We start from the raw sequence: 15,824 nt of genomic DNA on the forward strand, positions 1-15,824 counted from the left end.
CTGCAAGAGATGGTTTACAACAATCACTTGCAGACTGTCATACAATAATTAGAGGCCAAGGATCAAAAGCCTTAAAACAGGGCAGAGCCCCTGACCCAGTAATTCAAGTAGGAGGAATTTATCCAAAGACAGCCATCAGAGAGCTGTGTGCAAGTTACTGGCAAAGTGTTTTATCAAAGTACTATTAAAAAGAAGAATAGGAAATAATGTGAATGTCCACAGGAGGAACTCTGTTCATGTATATTAAAATCCTAAGCAGTCATTGTTTTAGCACAACGGTTCTTCATTTGGGGTTAGGGATGGGCTTAGGGTATCTATACACCCTAGAAACGGTATAGCCATTATTTCATTTATCTGGTTGACTATGTGACAGTTTTTCCAGGGAGGTGAGAGTCCATAACCATTACTGGATTTTCAAAGGCATCTGTGATGCAAAAAGATTAATCACTACCCTTTTAGAAGGTTCTTTGACATGGGAAATGTTCAAGAGCTATCACTCTGTTATAAAAAAAAAAGTCAAGGCACACACAAGTATGTGTAGTAAAATTCCAACTTTTTTAAAGTATGCACAGAAAAGAGAAGACCAGTGAGACAGTCAATTTAATGTTAGGGACTTCCCTGACAGTCCAGTTGTTATGACTCTGCACTTCCAACGCAGGGGGTGTGGGTTTGATCCCTGGTCAGGGAACTAAGATCTCACATGCCTCGAGGGTGGGGTGGTAAAAAAAAAAAAGTTAACAGTGGTTATATCTGGAGGTGGGATAATGGGCAAATGATTCCCTTATTGTGCATCTCTGTTTTTTCAAAGTCTTCAACTGTGGACATATTTTATTTTAAACAAATGGCAGCTACCACTTTTCTCTGGAATCTCGTACTCCCAGCAACTGATGAAAACTCTCCACCTGCTGTGTCACAGCTGCATTCTGGGGCTCTTTCCAGAGGGGCTGCTGGGCTCCCAGGCCGGGCGGGGGCGTCTTGGAAGTCTGATTGAGGGCACAAGGCGTCCCTCAGCCCAGCAGCAGCGGACATGACTTCCGGGGACAGCAATGGGTTGAAAATATTCACAGACTGACCCCTAAGAAACGCCTAGCTCCTCTCTCCTCCCTAAGGAGGTGACTGGGTCATTCCAATTCAGAAACAAAGAAACAGAGGTAACTCTGAGGTCAGGAAAATCAGAACTCTCCATCTGGGGTTGATCAGGTCCCCTCACTTCAATCAACCTTTTTGGCTTTTGGGGCATGAAAACAGAGGCTGAAGAATCCCCTAGAGAAGTGACAAGGAGAAAGAAATCAGAGTTGCAAATTTTCTTGTGCTTTTTTTTTTTTCACTTGGGCTCGTGGGAAGGTTTGGGCTGAGAGCATAGCTGAGTGAAGGAAGAAAAGGCTGCTAAAAAACAACTGAGTCTGGGAATTCTGGCTTCCCCGGGAACCGGAAGGGTATTCAGTCAACAACCCACATGCTGGAAGGGGACAGTAGGTAGGAAGGTGTCAGCAGTATCAGCATCCTTGCTTTTGGAAAGTCCAGGCCCCTTAAATTACGTGGAATGGCTGAAAGGGAAGAAAAAAGAACCAGGAAGGGAGAACAGGCTCCAAAGGGTTCATCTGTCTTTAGATTTTGTTTACTATCTGTTAAATGTCTTAGGATGGGATAAACTTCTTAAAAAACAAATAAAAACAAAAACAATGAACAACAACAACAAAAAGCCTCTCCTGAATGAACACCTATCCTGTGCGGGTCCGACGCTAGACCTTCTCTCTCCTTTGATCCTCCCAAGCCTGAGAGGTGGGAGGGATTAACCCCAGCGTAGAGGTGCGGAAACTAAAGCCAGGAGAGAAGAGGTAGCTTGCCGAGCACAGAGACCTCGTCTGCAGTAGAGCCTGAATTGGAACTCATGCTCTGCAAGACACTCCTTGCTACCCTCAACCGCACGCTGCTAGTTCAGCAAGAGTTCACTCAACAAATACTAACAGAGCTTCTACTTAAAACAAGGGATACAAAACTGGTCCCTGTTCCCAACTCAACGTTTAAAACGGGAGAAAGATAATAAAAAATACAGTATTTCATGTAAATATGATTGTCACAGGTACAAACAGGGACTACTGCGCTCATAGAGGAGAAAGCATCTAAATCTGTCTGGCATCATGGTGATACAGAGAGGGACTGGGACAGTTTCACGCTATCCTAAGAGATGGAGAGAGTTACAGAGGGTGTCAGGCGGGAGCCTGACACGAGCAGCTCTGATTTATGGGAGGAGCTCCGGCAGTGAGTAGTAGGGCAGAGGTGATGAGTGGCAAGCGGACCAGCATCTGGGAATACAGGTGCGGCGGAAGGAGGCCAGAGGGCTAGGAGGACGGGCTGTGCAGGGCGGCACGGCGGGGACGCACTTACACCTGGAGGTGCGAGATGAGCTGCCCCACGGTGATCTCCTCCGCGATCTTCTGGTACAGGCTCTGACTGTTCAAGACCATGCTCTCCAGGATGGCCAGGGACCTCTGCAGGATGGACACGTCCACCATGGGCTGGCTCACATACCCCGCGATCTAGAGCCAGGGAGGGCGAGGTGGTCAGGAAGCCCGCGAGGGCTGAAGGCTTAGGTTTCAGATGCCCGCCCCGCGCCCAGGACTCTCCCCCTGTAGGTGTGCGCCCACTTCTGGACAGTTGCCCCCAGGTGACAGTGGTGTCTGCTATGTGGGCCAGGGTGCCAGGGAGTCCCCGGGCACGGATAATGCATAACTCGATTTCAAATGACAGTATCCACTCAACTGTGTTTCCTTAAACCTAAGGACTTAATCCCTTGTGTTTAGAAACAAGGGTTTGGGCATGGAAGGGGTGAGCGTGAGGAGCAGAGGGTCTTCCTGATCCTGGGACCTGGTGTGCTCGCCAGGTGCGGTTCCCCTGACGTACACTTTGTCCCTGTACACACACAGAGACTCAGGGACACGGAAAGGACCTCCAAGTCTCGTAATTTAACCTCTGCTCAGTCCCCATGAGAATATCCTTGACACATGGTCACTGCACTTGTGCCTAAGTGTCTCCAGCATCAGGAAGTTCTCAGTGTCCCAAGCCAATGACAGGTACGATCTAGATCAGCTGAGATATCATTTATTGGTTTTCCGTTCAGTTTTTGGAGGTGACACTGCCTCTTCTTCTAGAAGAAGGACAAAATTAGAAGTCTCCCCTCTCCACACTGAGCTCGTCTGACAAATAGGCTCGCCTGCAGATTCGTAAACAGAAGGCACACTAGTAAATGTAAGAGAATATAAGGCAAATGAAATGAACATTTTTTTTTTAAAATCCCAAGAGGGCTCAGGAAGCAGTGAAGAGACTTAGGGACGGGGCTGGCGGGCTGGCTGGCACTACTGCAGGTCTCACTGATAATCCAATCCCACTCTGGCCACACTGGGTTCTGGGAGCCCAGTCCCGCCTTCTCAGCGCAGGCCCTGTGAGTGTAACAAAGTCTCAGTACATCTTCCAGGAGCCACAGGAAGGCCAGAGCCTGAGGATGAAAAACCTGGCCTTGGGGCTAGAAGGCCGACCCGCCCTGGAGCAGCTGTGTTGCCTGCATCTCCCCTCGAGCCTAGCGGACACCTAACTGAGGGAGGAAGGTTGGAAGCCTCACCTGCTTAATAAAGGTGATTGAAACCATGTCCCAGGAGACAATGCCATGGTCCATGAGCTCTAAGAAGGCAGTCAGGGTGAATGCCAGCATCTCACTGTAACTGAGACATGTGCAAAACACACACAAAACGATATGAAGATTCAGAACCGGAGAACACAGGAGTGAAGGGAGCTACAGCAGGCTCGGGTTTCAGCGTAAGCACCATGCAAGGAATCCGCAGACACCACTGGGGCCCGGCGCCTGGCCAACACCTACACCACGCGGGGAGTGGATTCCTCCTCGGATCTCTAGTATCACCGAGGGGAAGGCGGCTGGGTGACCAGACGTCCTCATCTCAGAGAAACAGTCCCTCGGCCATCTCCTGTCCAGCAAACCCCCATCAAACCACAACGCCTGGTGGGGTGCCCAAGGAAGCTTGTGTCTCAGCCCACCTTTAGGCCAGGAGGCAGCAGGACGCAGGATAAAGAGTGTGAACTTTGGCCCATGGTTTCAGGTCCTGTCCGACCACTTCCTAGCTGGGCAAATTTTAGACTTCTAAAATTTTCAGACTTCTATTTCTCTCTCTGTAAACTGGAGTTCTTCTCGCAGTGTTGACCTCACGGGGTTGCAGTGAGGCCAGGATAAGGCAAGAGGAACCTGAGCAGAGTGCTGGAGGAGCGGAAGGACTGGGATGTTTTCTGGCCCCTCTCTGCTCTGTATACACTGTATCCGTCACACACCCATACCTGACCCTGCGGGCTCAGTCCCTTCATTGTGTCCGACTCTCTGCTACGCCTCGGACTGTGGCGCGCCAGTGCTCCATGATTTACAGACCCCAAGTTTCCGTTTACAAAACATGTTCTGACCCATCTCACCCACGATCCTCCTCAGGACAGGAGAGCCAGGTGGGTATCACCTCCATTTTAAAGAGGAGGGAACCACGGCCAATCTAACCCTGCACTCCTGGGAGACTGGGAATGCCCAGGTCAGTGCTGATGGCAGCCACAGGCTTCAGGATTTCCGTGCAGCCGGAGAATCCACGGCTTAAAACAAACACCCGAGATGAGTTGCTCAGTTTGGCTAAGAAACTTCAACAGCTGACCCATCAGCTGAAAGAAGATTTCTGACTCCCTCTCTGCTGGCTTAGGTTCCATGGGCTTAGAAGACCAACTAAACATGTTTATCCACTGCTGATATCAACAGGGCAGTTTCCCGCCACGTTCCCCTTGGCACTGGAGTATCACAAAGACATTTCCGGTGCATCACGAAGTCCTGGATGCCCCCTCTAACCCCACCGTGAAAACGGGGGACGGGGAGACAGTGAAGGGGTGAGGGAGAGCTATGGCAGAGGAGAGCCACACGCCCGTGTATAAGGGGGGGGCGGTGACTGGAGAGGGAGGGAGGTGGGGTGCGGTTAAGAACAGACAGAGATCTATTCTAGTTGGTAACAGACAGCCCGCTCATTAACCTCCATCACGTCACACCTACTTTCCAGAAATGATTGCACCTGCGAGCTGACCTCTCTTCCCAACATCCTCAGCCCAGAGTTCTACTTCTCACTTAGCACAGAGCTGCTCTGTCCCGTCTCTGAATTTGTGAGAGCCCAACCAGACTAGGAGATTCAGGGCCACAACAGGTTATACCCTTCTGCGTGGACCTCAGTGCTTGGCATGCTGCTCTGTATGCAGACGGAGCTCAATAAGCGCCTCTGACTCAATGGAAAAGAGACTGGGATGCCCCGCGGAGTGTCGTAGATCTCAGAGCCCTCTGTCGAGACCTCAGAAACACTCACTGGGATAAGAGCTTGGTTCCGCTTTCCACGAGCCGCGTCAGCACAACGATGCCATCCATGTTGATGAACTCGGTGGCGAAGGTCACGTCGGCAGAGAGCTTGGCCAGCTCCTTCATGGCATCTAGCCGGGTCTCCATGCTGGAGGACTGGGTCCTCTCCATCAGCTGGCGTGCAGCCCGGGACTATGGGACCAAGGACAAGATACAGGACATCAGCTCCCCGTGGGGGGGTCGCTGCTCTGTGAATAGCTCACAGAGGCTCCTGTGGACTCTCAAGCCCGAGGCAGAAACAGCTTTCCACACTGCTTAATATTTGCTAAATAATTGTTTATTGGATCCATCAGGGAATCACCAGTAGGTCAAGACAGATCTGTAGCCAAGTGTATCCTTTCTGTATCACTCTGGCCTATGTATTAAAAAGAGTCCCACAGACGGAATATAAGAGATCTGTGGGATGACAATCCACTACCTATGGCAAGTCACAAAGAGACAGACTAACGCTGTTGTTCAGCTGCTAAGTCGTGTCCAGCTCTGCGACCCCATGAACTGCAGCATGCCAGGCTTCCTTGTCCTTCACTATCTCTTGGAATTTACTCAAATTCATGTCCATTGAGCCAGTGGTGCTATCGAACCATCTCATCCTCTGCCATCCCCTTCTCCTTTTGCCTTCAATCTTTCCCAGCGTCAGGGTTTTTTCCAATGAATCAACAGACAATGGTTCAATCGATATTGGAGAGTTTTTCTTTTTTCAAATTGACTTTCAGTTGATTTAGAATGTTGTGTGAGTTTCTAGTGTATACCAAAGTGTTACACGTTTTCTATACATACATTCTTTTTCGTGTTCTTTCCCATTATGGTTTATTATAGGATACTGAAGCTAGTTTCCGTGCTATGCAGTAGGACCCTGTGGTTTGTACCTGCTAATCCCAGGTTCCTGATTTACCCCTCCTCAATCCCCTTCCCCATTTGGTACCCGTAAGAGTTCTCTATTAACTAAAGCCATCAGACAGTGGAAGAGGTTGTGTCTTGAAGTACTGGGCTCTTGGTCACTGGAAGCAATCAAGGAAACTCTGGATGACATCTGTCAAAAGTGCTATTGGAGGGATTCCTGCATTGGGTGGAGAATTCAATCTGGTGACCTCTAAGCTCTCTTTTTCAATCTGAAACTGGTAAGCCCAATACATATATATATATTTACTTTCTCTCAAAAGTCCAAATCGTTGTTCCTCAAAGTGCTAGCCCTGGAGAAACTTTAAGAATGCCAAGCAGCAGCTAATTTCGAGACAGCTTTTAGAAAAGGACAGCCAGCGACAGCGCCTCCCCTGAGCAGGTGGCCCCTTCCCTCTTGGAGCGCCTGCCTCCTCCTGTAAACGCGGCTGCGACCCCTCCTCCCGTGTTCACAGGTCCTGCCTGTTGCTGAACTTCTTAATTTTACAGCTGGCGCCTCACATCTTACTGGTTCATCACTCTATTTTCTGTGTGTTAATTTCATGGTCTTGGTTTGAATGGAAGAGTCTGGAGAGCAAAAACACTCCCGGGGTCTTAATTTTTCTTACAGTGCTAAAGCAAGTGACTGGAGCCCCTGTTCTCCATTGGCGAGGAGTCAGGCTGCCCACATCTCTACCTTCCAACTGTGCACGGCTCTTGAGGACACAGAAATCCCCCGTTACCGCCAAGGTGGAGGACATGAGCGCCGGAGAAAGGGCCACAGGACAGAACGATTCGAAGAGCACTGGCCTGCATCACACTCAGAACCTTCCAAACCCAAATGTTCACTTTCCTCCTGAGACGGCGCTTCTGGGCGGCCGCCTCCCGCAGCTCCTGCTCCAGGGAAAGTCACCTGCTCTGCGCAGGGGCCCAGAAAACGCTTGGGCACTTCTGTGAAGGACACAGCTCCCAGGCTGTCACGTTAAACTGGCAGAGCGTCTGGGGCAGAGATGGGGTCCTTAGAACGAGAAAAGCTGAGGGAGGGAAGTGGGAGGCAGAGATGCCGTGAACACTGGCCCCGGACCTGGGCCTGAGAGGTGGCTCTGACCTGTCCTGAGTGTCAACAACTGGCGAGTTGTTGAACCTGAGTCTCAGTTTCCTGGTCTGGAAAATGGGGCTATCGAGAGTACTCATCTCATGATACCATATGTGAAAGGATTCAGCTAAACCCAGGCATTCAGCAAAAAGCAGCAGCGGGTACTGTGCGGACGGAGCAGTCTCTCACATTACCAAGGGAACAGGGGCCGGCAACGACCTCCGTAACAGAACACACGAAAAGCTGCAACAGAAGCTGCAGACGCGCCGAGGCCACCCTCATGTCACTGGTCCTGCTCTGGCTGAGCAGTCAAGGCGAACCCCTTGCTAGGTGGTGGGCCTCTCCTGTCCTGTGGGCACCAAGGTCCTGCCTGTCCAGTCGCTCACCCCCTTTCCCGCACTGGCAACCTCTGTCTCTTCCATCTGAAGACATTCTCAAGGACACAGAAAAACCACCAGAGAAGGTTACAACCCTGACGGGATGGAGGAGGCAGGGAGCTAGGCAGAGGAGATGAGAGTGGGAAGGAGACCTTTCACTGGCTCTCCGTCAAACCTTTTTGATTTTAAAATACACGAACGTTTCACCTCTTTTTAAGAAAGTGTATCTTTTCAACTCCATATCCTGGAGCTGGTACCTTCTCTATCTACTTCCTTTTAAACCCTTTTAAACTCCTGATAATGCGGTGAGTGGAAGGTCCTTGCCTCCGAAAGTCGACGCACTGCCACCTGGCTGCCACAGGCCAGGGCCAGTCTCCCAGATCCACAGAGAGCTCCCCTGTCCACAGCTTCCCTTCTCTCTGCTCACTGCAGACGCCGCTGCCCTCCATCCTGACGCTGCCCCTGCCCTCGGCTCCTAAGCCACTTCAAGCTCCTGTTTCCTTCCCACATTCTGGATGCCTCCTCAGCTACCCGGAAGGGCTGCCCTGGCAGAAATCAGGGGGCCAGCGTGGACTGTCTCGCTCCTTCCAGCTTCTTCGCCAAGCTCACCTCCACTTTTCCCGCCTACCCTTTCATCTCCACGGCCACTGCCTTCACGGGCTGTTAACACTGCTCATCGGCTTCTTGAAGATGCCTTCTGCCATCTTCCATACTGTCATTAAAGTCATCTTTCTGAAATCTAAATCTAAATAAAATATTGCTTCCCACTTAAAAGTCTTTCAGTGTCCGTTCTGGACACATCCCCTTCTGGATAAAGTCCAACCTGCAAGAAGGCCAGAGGAACCTTCTGCTGATCGCTACAGGCCCTCAGCCCCCCAGCACTCCCACATCACCCAACAAAGCACATCTCTGGGCTCGGAGTACCTTTCCTTCTCCTCTTTCTTCAGCTGATTCCTGCTTACCCTTCCACATCGGAACCACGTGTCCCTCCTCTGGAAGGGCTTTCTGGGACTCCTCGGGCTGAGTCAGGTGGGCCCTTTCCTGAGTTCCCACAGCTCCCTGAGCAACTTTCTCTCCAGACCCCGGAAGGAGGCCTTATACTGTAGTTGGTTTACTCCCCACTAGGCTGTGAGAGCAAAGACGGGCATTTTTCACCTCCAAGTCTTACTTTCTAGAACAGAGTCCGGCCCATGGCAGGGACTCACATACACTTGACAGATAAAAGAATTCCTAAGGAAAGCAGAGTACCTACCGGCGAGACGGCCAGCTGTAAGATTGTCCCGTTCTTAATGTCGCTGCGAGTCTGGGAGCCAAAGAGAAACAAAGAGCAGCTAAGATAAAATATTAAAATTGGGCACGTAAGCGGAATCAACAAGAACTTTCTGTCATTTTTAAAGGAGTTGTAACTGACACTCTTCAGTCAGTCCCTCTCCTCCTGCTTGCTTCTTGGCCACGAATTTCTAAGACGCTTTTCGAGTGCCTCTCAGGAAGCAGCAGCCACATTTTCCAGCCACTAGAGAGTAAGGGCTGACCCGCCCTGACCTGCCCAGGGAGTGGGTCTCACCCCAGTAAGAGGAAGCTCCCTGAGGGCCACCGGCACCACCGCCTCGGGCGGTTCACTTGAGAGCGAGTCCCGTACTAACCTGTTCCGTGATGTAGAGCTGGGGGCCATCTGCGTAACGGAGGGTGTAATACTCCGGGTTTGGCAATGACCACCTAGGTAAGAGAAAACAGTACAGCCTCTTTGGCCATATATACCTGGGGGCCTGTCTAGAAGCTGCAAATAAAGAACTTTCAGTAGAGCTGCTGAAGGGATTGGGTGGTCGGTGTGATGTACGGGAGGGAAAAATCAAAGCTTTGGGTTGAGATATTCAACAGTAACCCCCTCTGCCTTCTGCAGAGACTGGCACCACAAAGGTGGGACGTGTAATTCGGCATGGGTCTCAGACCCCACTAGGACCTCAGGTGGAGCACTCCTACAGACTGACAGCAGGTCTTGGGGACATCCCCACCAGCGATCCTTCCGTCGTGGGAGCCTGGGACTGGCGACCCGCCTAACTGCAGGTCCTCGGGCAGGATTTCTTTCAAGGCCTGGCAGTGCCACTCTGTCTTTAGCCTGTCACTGTCTGCAACAGGGGGCAATTTCAACTCACCCATCACAAACTTCCTTGATGATGGACGCCAGGGGCCGTTTCTGAAAGAGAGGGGGGTGGTGGGGATGGGGGCAGAGATCCTTCACCAGCTGCCACATCCTGCTAATGCCAGGGTCCTGGTGAGAGGGTCTGCCAGGCAGGCTGAGCCTGGCGCCTGAGCACGGACTTCATCTCTGAGAGCTGTTCTCAAAGAGGAAGCCTCTCACAGGCTGTGGTGACCAACCTTCCAGAGGGGGGACAGGCCTTGGCTGACTCCTACTCCTGATGCCAGTGGTCCCCACCCCGCAAGACGACCCCTGCCCCGCACTCCCTGACCCCTCATTTCCAGAGCTTACCTGGTCAATTTCAAGGAGCTGCGCATTAGCACCTGGCCACTCGATGGCCACTTTAACGATGTCTGATGGTGGTGGCATCGTTCCCAACGGGGCCTGCCTCTCCAAGACAGACACACAGACACAGCTGCCTGGGGAGAAAGAATCGGAAAGAATGAGTTTGCCTTCGTTTTTCACTTTTGTTACATATTTTGAAAAATCGGAAGGTAGTGTCCAAAGAAACACATAGGACTACTTGCTTTGAGCTTTTTGAGATCACACCACAACTTTCCTTGGGCCTTTTGTCTCTTTAGATTAAATCGGCTAGTAGAAAAGGGACAAACCTATCTATCCACTGCAGATAAGCCAGCAGCAAGATCTGCAATGTGACACTTCAGCTGGAGGGCCAGGAGGGCCCTGCGGTAAATGAGCATATTGACTGCAAAGCCATGTCCTGGGACCTCGAGAGGGAGAAACATATGCCCGAAGACCAATAAGAACAGATACAGGCTGTTCCTGGCTGGGTGGTTAAAGGAGCCCCGCCAGCTCTGCAGTTAGCCCTGATCCCAGAGTCAGCAGGGCCCGGCCACAGCTCCCTTGCTTCCTCCCTACTTATTGCTGCCACTCCTTCCCCCTCAAGCCTCCCCTGTGTGGGATGACACAGGGTTCAGAAAATGGGGAAGAGAAGCGGGACAGGAAATGCTATTTTCATCCCAATTCCCTAGGGCAAGGGCTGCCAAAAGAGAAGTGGAGGGAGGTGAGGACACCCTCACAAAGGCCCCACTATCAGAGGACAGGCTTCAGAAGTACCTCTGACCCCACTCCCCTACAACATAAAGGAAAATAAATCATTTTGAACAAGTCTGGAAGATGGGCCCATGTGACCAGTCTCCTAGGCAACTGAGAGCTTAGTGGCATTCCAGGCAGCAGCTAAAGCGTTCTCTCTTCAAGGTCTGATGAGGGAAGTCGCCCCACTGATGGATGATTTCAATGTGTGTTTACACTCCGTGCCCGCAGTTTCAGGAGAGGCCTCGCTCTTCATCAAAAAGACCTTTTTCCTGTATCCTCCATGTTTAACCACGCACCCGCAATTTCTGCTTCTGAACGGAGACTGCCTGCCTCTCCTGGAACATGCAACACAGCTGTTGCTAACCTGGTATTCATGGATGCCATCACTTTTTCAGCCCAAGCACAGATGTCAGTTCTCACAGTACTTGTAAGTACAAACCTCGTTGGTGATGGGGTACAAGTCCCTTGGACTTCCCAGGTGACGCTAGTGGTAAAGAACCCACCTACCAATGCATGAGACTTAAAGAGACCTGAGTTCGATCCCTGGTTTGGGAAGATGCCCTGGAGGAGGGCATGGCAACCCAATCCAGCATTCCTGCCTGGAGAATCCTATGGGCAAAGGAGCCTAGCAGGCTACAGTCCATGGAGTCACAAAGAGTCAGACACGACTGAAGCGACTTGGCATGTACAAGTCCCTTACCCTACCACCTCACAGATCTCAGACAGAGGGAAGCTTTCCTGACCATTTCCTGACCAGGGTGGGCTGCTTCAGAAGTTGACTGTCAAAAATACTAGCACTTGGACTTCCCTGGTGGCCCAGGGGTTAAGAATTTGCCTGCCGATGCACGGAACACATGTTTGATCCCTGGCCTGGGCAGATCCCATGCGCCACAAGCAACCAAGCCCGAGAGCTGCAAGTACTGAAGCCCACGCACCCGAGAACCCCAGAACTCCTGCTCCACCACAAGAGAAGCCCAGGCTCCATGACAGAAGCAGCCTCCGCGCGCCACGACTAGAGAAAGCTGGCGAACAAAGACCCAGCACGGATGGACACACACACACACACACACACACACACTGTATATTTATATCATCAGCACTGTCAGGACACCGCAGCGCAGGAGAGATGGTTTTTGACGTGCTATCACTTACTTCGTTGAGTTCTGCCAGCAGCCTTATGAATTAGGCAGAACAGGATTATTTGAAGACATCTCGATTTGAAGGTGACAAAACTGAAGCTCAGTGGATTAAGCTCCCCGAGTTCACCCAGCATAAAAGCAGTGAAGGGGACAGATGTGGAGCTGACTTTGGCTAGTGCGCCCCCTGCGCCCCCACCCCCACTGAGCTGGCCTGGATTTCTGCTCGCTACAACTGAATCAAGCCTAAAGGTGAAGTGGGCTGGCCTCATGGCTCTGAGAGCTTTCACAGCTTCTGCAGCTCCAGGCAGAACTTCTCATGTGTGATTTCTATGTGCCTAGACACACAACAAATCTCTGAAAAGAAATGGGCCCAGGTCCTGGTGGAGATGCTCTGCTCAGGTGACAGAGCAAAGCAGGCGTGGTACCATGAATCTCTGGATCCCCAGGATACCTTTATCCTTTTCTAAGAGTATCCTTGTCCTATCATTTTAATTTAGATACAAATTACATATAATAAAATGCGGAGCTTATGTATATATGTGTGTATACATATGTAAATACATACACACACACACACAAAACAGAAACACACACACACACCTTTCTGTAACCACCCACCTAAAACAAGACACTAAACATTTCACACCCCCCAAATTTCCCTCCTCCCTCGTTCTGGTCAGCCCCTCACCCACCAGCCCTCCAAGAGGCAACTTCTTTCTGACTTCTATCACCATGGATTTATCCTGCAGCCTTTTGTATTAATATAATACTTCATATATGTGGAAATGCACAACATGGCCTCTAAGACCATTTGTTATTTAATTTCGTTTCTTCTTCTTCGTTTTTTAACTTTTTGGCCAGAGTGAGGCATATGGGATCTTAGTTCCCGGACCAGGGATCGAACTCACGTCACCTTCAGCAGAAGCATGGAGTCTTAACCGCTGGACCTCCAGGGAAGCCCCTGGTTTCTTCTTCTTTTTAAAATCAGTAGGCCATGTAGGTGCAAGAAGAAGAGTGCTGGGCTGGGATGCTGGTCCCTGCTGAAGAAAGCACCTGGGTTCAGAGCCAGAGGACTCGGGGCCTAGTCACAGCTCCGCCACTGAGTGTCTGGGTGATGAGCACGTGTCCCTTTCTGCCAAGTCTCAGTTTTCTTCTCCCCTGTGAGGAGAGACTGTGGAACTAAAGCACATGTAATGTGCCTTTTAAGTCTAAGATTCTAAACTAGAGTTAAAATTCCAAATGAAGACTGCCCATTTCAAAATTCTATGCATAAGAATCTTCACCTTTACTTCAGTGGTACTGCTAAGAAACAAATCATATATTTTGGAACTCCTAAACAAAGTTAACATTCATTACTGTATTTTACACTTCACTTTGACCCCATATGGTATGTCCTAGGCTGATTATCTCTTTAGTAAAGTCAGCCGTGAGTGATTCTTGTCTGTTCCAAAAATTCACATCCATGTGAAAGCAGGGGGATTTGCAATCACTGGGACTGTTCCAGAAACACTGAAAACCCGTTCTCTGCGATTCTGCCCTTTCCCCAAATGCCCAGGCAGCCCACGTGTGTTGGCACTCTCTCCACCCACACCACGGCCTATGGGACCAAGGTGAACACCCACTCTCCACAGACTAATCCAATCTGCTCTCTTGAGCTTAAAAGACACAGGCTACGGGAGGTGGATGTTGACGGGCTCTGAAGCAGAAGGCCAGTCAGCTTCAGAGTGGGGACCACGGCAGGCCAAAGATACGGGAGGCGCAAAAACCACGAGCCTTACAGGGGAAGGAGATGAGCAGACGGCAGCCTAACGCACACAGGACACGGAGCAGGCCCCAAAGGAACACTGGCCAGAACACTGAAGAGCAAAGCCCGCTTAGACAAGTCTAGTTTGTTTACAACAGTTCAGTTACGCGGTGGCTTCGTGGCAGTCATCCTGTGTGTAACAGTAACGTGCAGACAGCCTCTTTACACTTCATCACACACGTTGTGGTGTTACTACTGCTGATGCTCACCTGAACCCTGAACACCATCCCCATTAGACAGATGAGGCAACCGAAGTTCACAAGGGATGAGAATGGGTCTCCCACATGCCTCCTTCCCATCTCTTCTCCACACACAAAAAAACAAAGAAACCACATCGGACTGGATCTCAAGATCGGATCTTAGGGGGACCTTCCCTGGTGGTCCAGTGGTTAGGAGTTCACCTTCCAATGTAGGGGATGTGGGTTCGATCCTCGGTTGAGAAACTAAGACCCTACACGCCTCGGGGCAACCAAGTTCTGGAGCCACGGTGGAGATCCAGAGCAGCCAAAAAAATAAAAAGACTGGGCCTCGGGACTTCACAGTTGGTTCTCTTCTGTGGCAGCCCTGTGTGATGTCATTCCATTTTACGGACAAGAAATAGAGGCACAGATAAATTAAGTTCCCTGCTCAGCATCACGCAGCGGGTAAGCAGCACCACCAGAATCTGACCCCAGCCAATCTGGCCGTTTGAAAGCCACATGAAAGCAGGGGGCACTGCACCCACAGCAGGTCCCCCGGGGAGGATGTGGGCGTGCTGGACCTGAAGCTGAAGCACGCCAAGGCTGCACCAACAAGAGCTCACCACGGTGGCAGAAAACGGAGTCCCCTGTCTAAAGAAGGTGACCTCCACTCTCCTGCACGGGGCTCAGTCCTTCATGGTCCAGCCGGACCTTCCTGGACTAGTTATTTCCACAAGGCAGGGCACGTTCCTCCTCCTTCTCTGTGTCTTTGCACATTTCCTTCCTTCCTTGGGCTGTCAGGAGAGCTCGTATGCAAGCTTCAGAGCCCTGCTCAAATGTCATTTCCTCTGCACCAGTCTTGGTGGAGTGAAATAGGACAGGACCCCGTGTTCTCATGGCCTTCTGTCCATAGCTCTGCGAAGGCTCCCAGGCTACCCCATTACAGCTTTAGATTCAGACAGCTCTCTTCCCCACTCTCTCCTCCTGGGGGCAGGTCCAACCCTGCAGCTTCTTCCCTTAGCACAGCATTGTGAGCATCTGTATCTGCTCAAACCCAACAGCTCTGACTTCTCCAAATCCTACAAGCCAGAGCCAGCGGCACACGGAAGGGGGCAGGCACCGGGCGCTCCAGCTGTGTGTTCCATGACCCAGCACCTTCCAACTCCACAGCATTTCCAGTGTTTTCACGTCTAACATCAGATGTGTCTCACTGGAGAATCAGATTTAGCACATCTGACTCCAGTTAAAAGATGGAGGGAAAACATCCTTCTGCCTTTCTCCCCTGGAAACATTAGGAGACAGGAGACTACAAGAGTAATATTCTCCAGGTAACAGCCCCACGGACAGAGGAGCCTGGAGGGGTACAGTCCGAGGGGTCACAGAGTCAGACACGACTTGGTGACTCTCAACAACAGTAACAGCCCGAGGATAAAGGATCTCCTTGTGGGGAACCCTTTCAGGGCTCCTCGCTTACTCTTTTCATTTTCACTTTAGGAAGGAAGCGAAAATTAGGTCGAAGCAATTCAATAACATTGCAAAATTCTCAGGGTTATAAATAGCCTCTTGCTCTACCTGCTTGGCAGTCCATAGAGTTCAACAGTAAACCGCCAGGATGAGGGAGCTTTGGGTCCACAGCCAGGACTAGAGGGCAAAGAAGTCA

At 50.9% G+C, this 15,824-nt stretch overlaps 1 protein-coding gene across 3 annotated transcripts in view; it reads right to left on the reverse strand.

Moving 5' to 3' along the window:
- ELMO2 (engulfment and cell motility 2) overlaps positions 1 to 15,824 on the reverse strand; it is a 38,888-nt gene that overhangs the window by 17,011 nt on the left and 6,053 nt on the right. For 2 of the 3 annotated variants that reach the window (XM_052651381.1, XM_052651383.1), the window contains exons 2-9: positions 13,095 to 13,218; positions 10,278 to 10,405; positions 9,943 to 9,983; positions 9,433 to 9,505; positions 9,042 to 9,092; positions 5,391 to 5,572; positions 3,620 to 3,719; positions 2,389 to 2,540 (exon numbers count right to left, since the gene is read on the reverse strand). In XM_052651381.1, the coding sequence (XP_052507341.1) occupies positions 2,389 to 2,540; positions 3,620 to 3,719; positions 5,391 to 5,572; positions 9,042 to 9,092; positions 9,433 to 9,505; positions 9,943 to 9,983; positions 10,278 to 10,355 (677 nt within the window). In that variant the 5' untranslated portion in view covers positions 10,356 to 10,405; positions 13,095 to 13,218. The remainder of the gene's footprint in view (positions 1 to 2,388; positions 2,541 to 3,619; positions 3,720 to 5,390; positions 5,573 to 9,041; positions 9,093 to 9,432; positions 9,506 to 9,942; positions 9,984 to 10,277; positions 10,406 to 13,094; positions 13,219 to 15,824) is intronic. The other variant, XM_052651382.1, reaches the window with a different exon arrangement.

Source organism: Budorcas taxicolor, chromosome 13 (genome assembly GCF_023091745.1).
Source record: "Budorcas taxicolor isolate Tak-1 chromosome 13, Takin1.1, whole genome shotgun sequence".
NCBI classification, from domain to species: Eukaryota; Metazoa; Chordata; class Mammalia; order Artiodactyla; family Bovidae; genus Budorcas; species Budorcas taxicolor.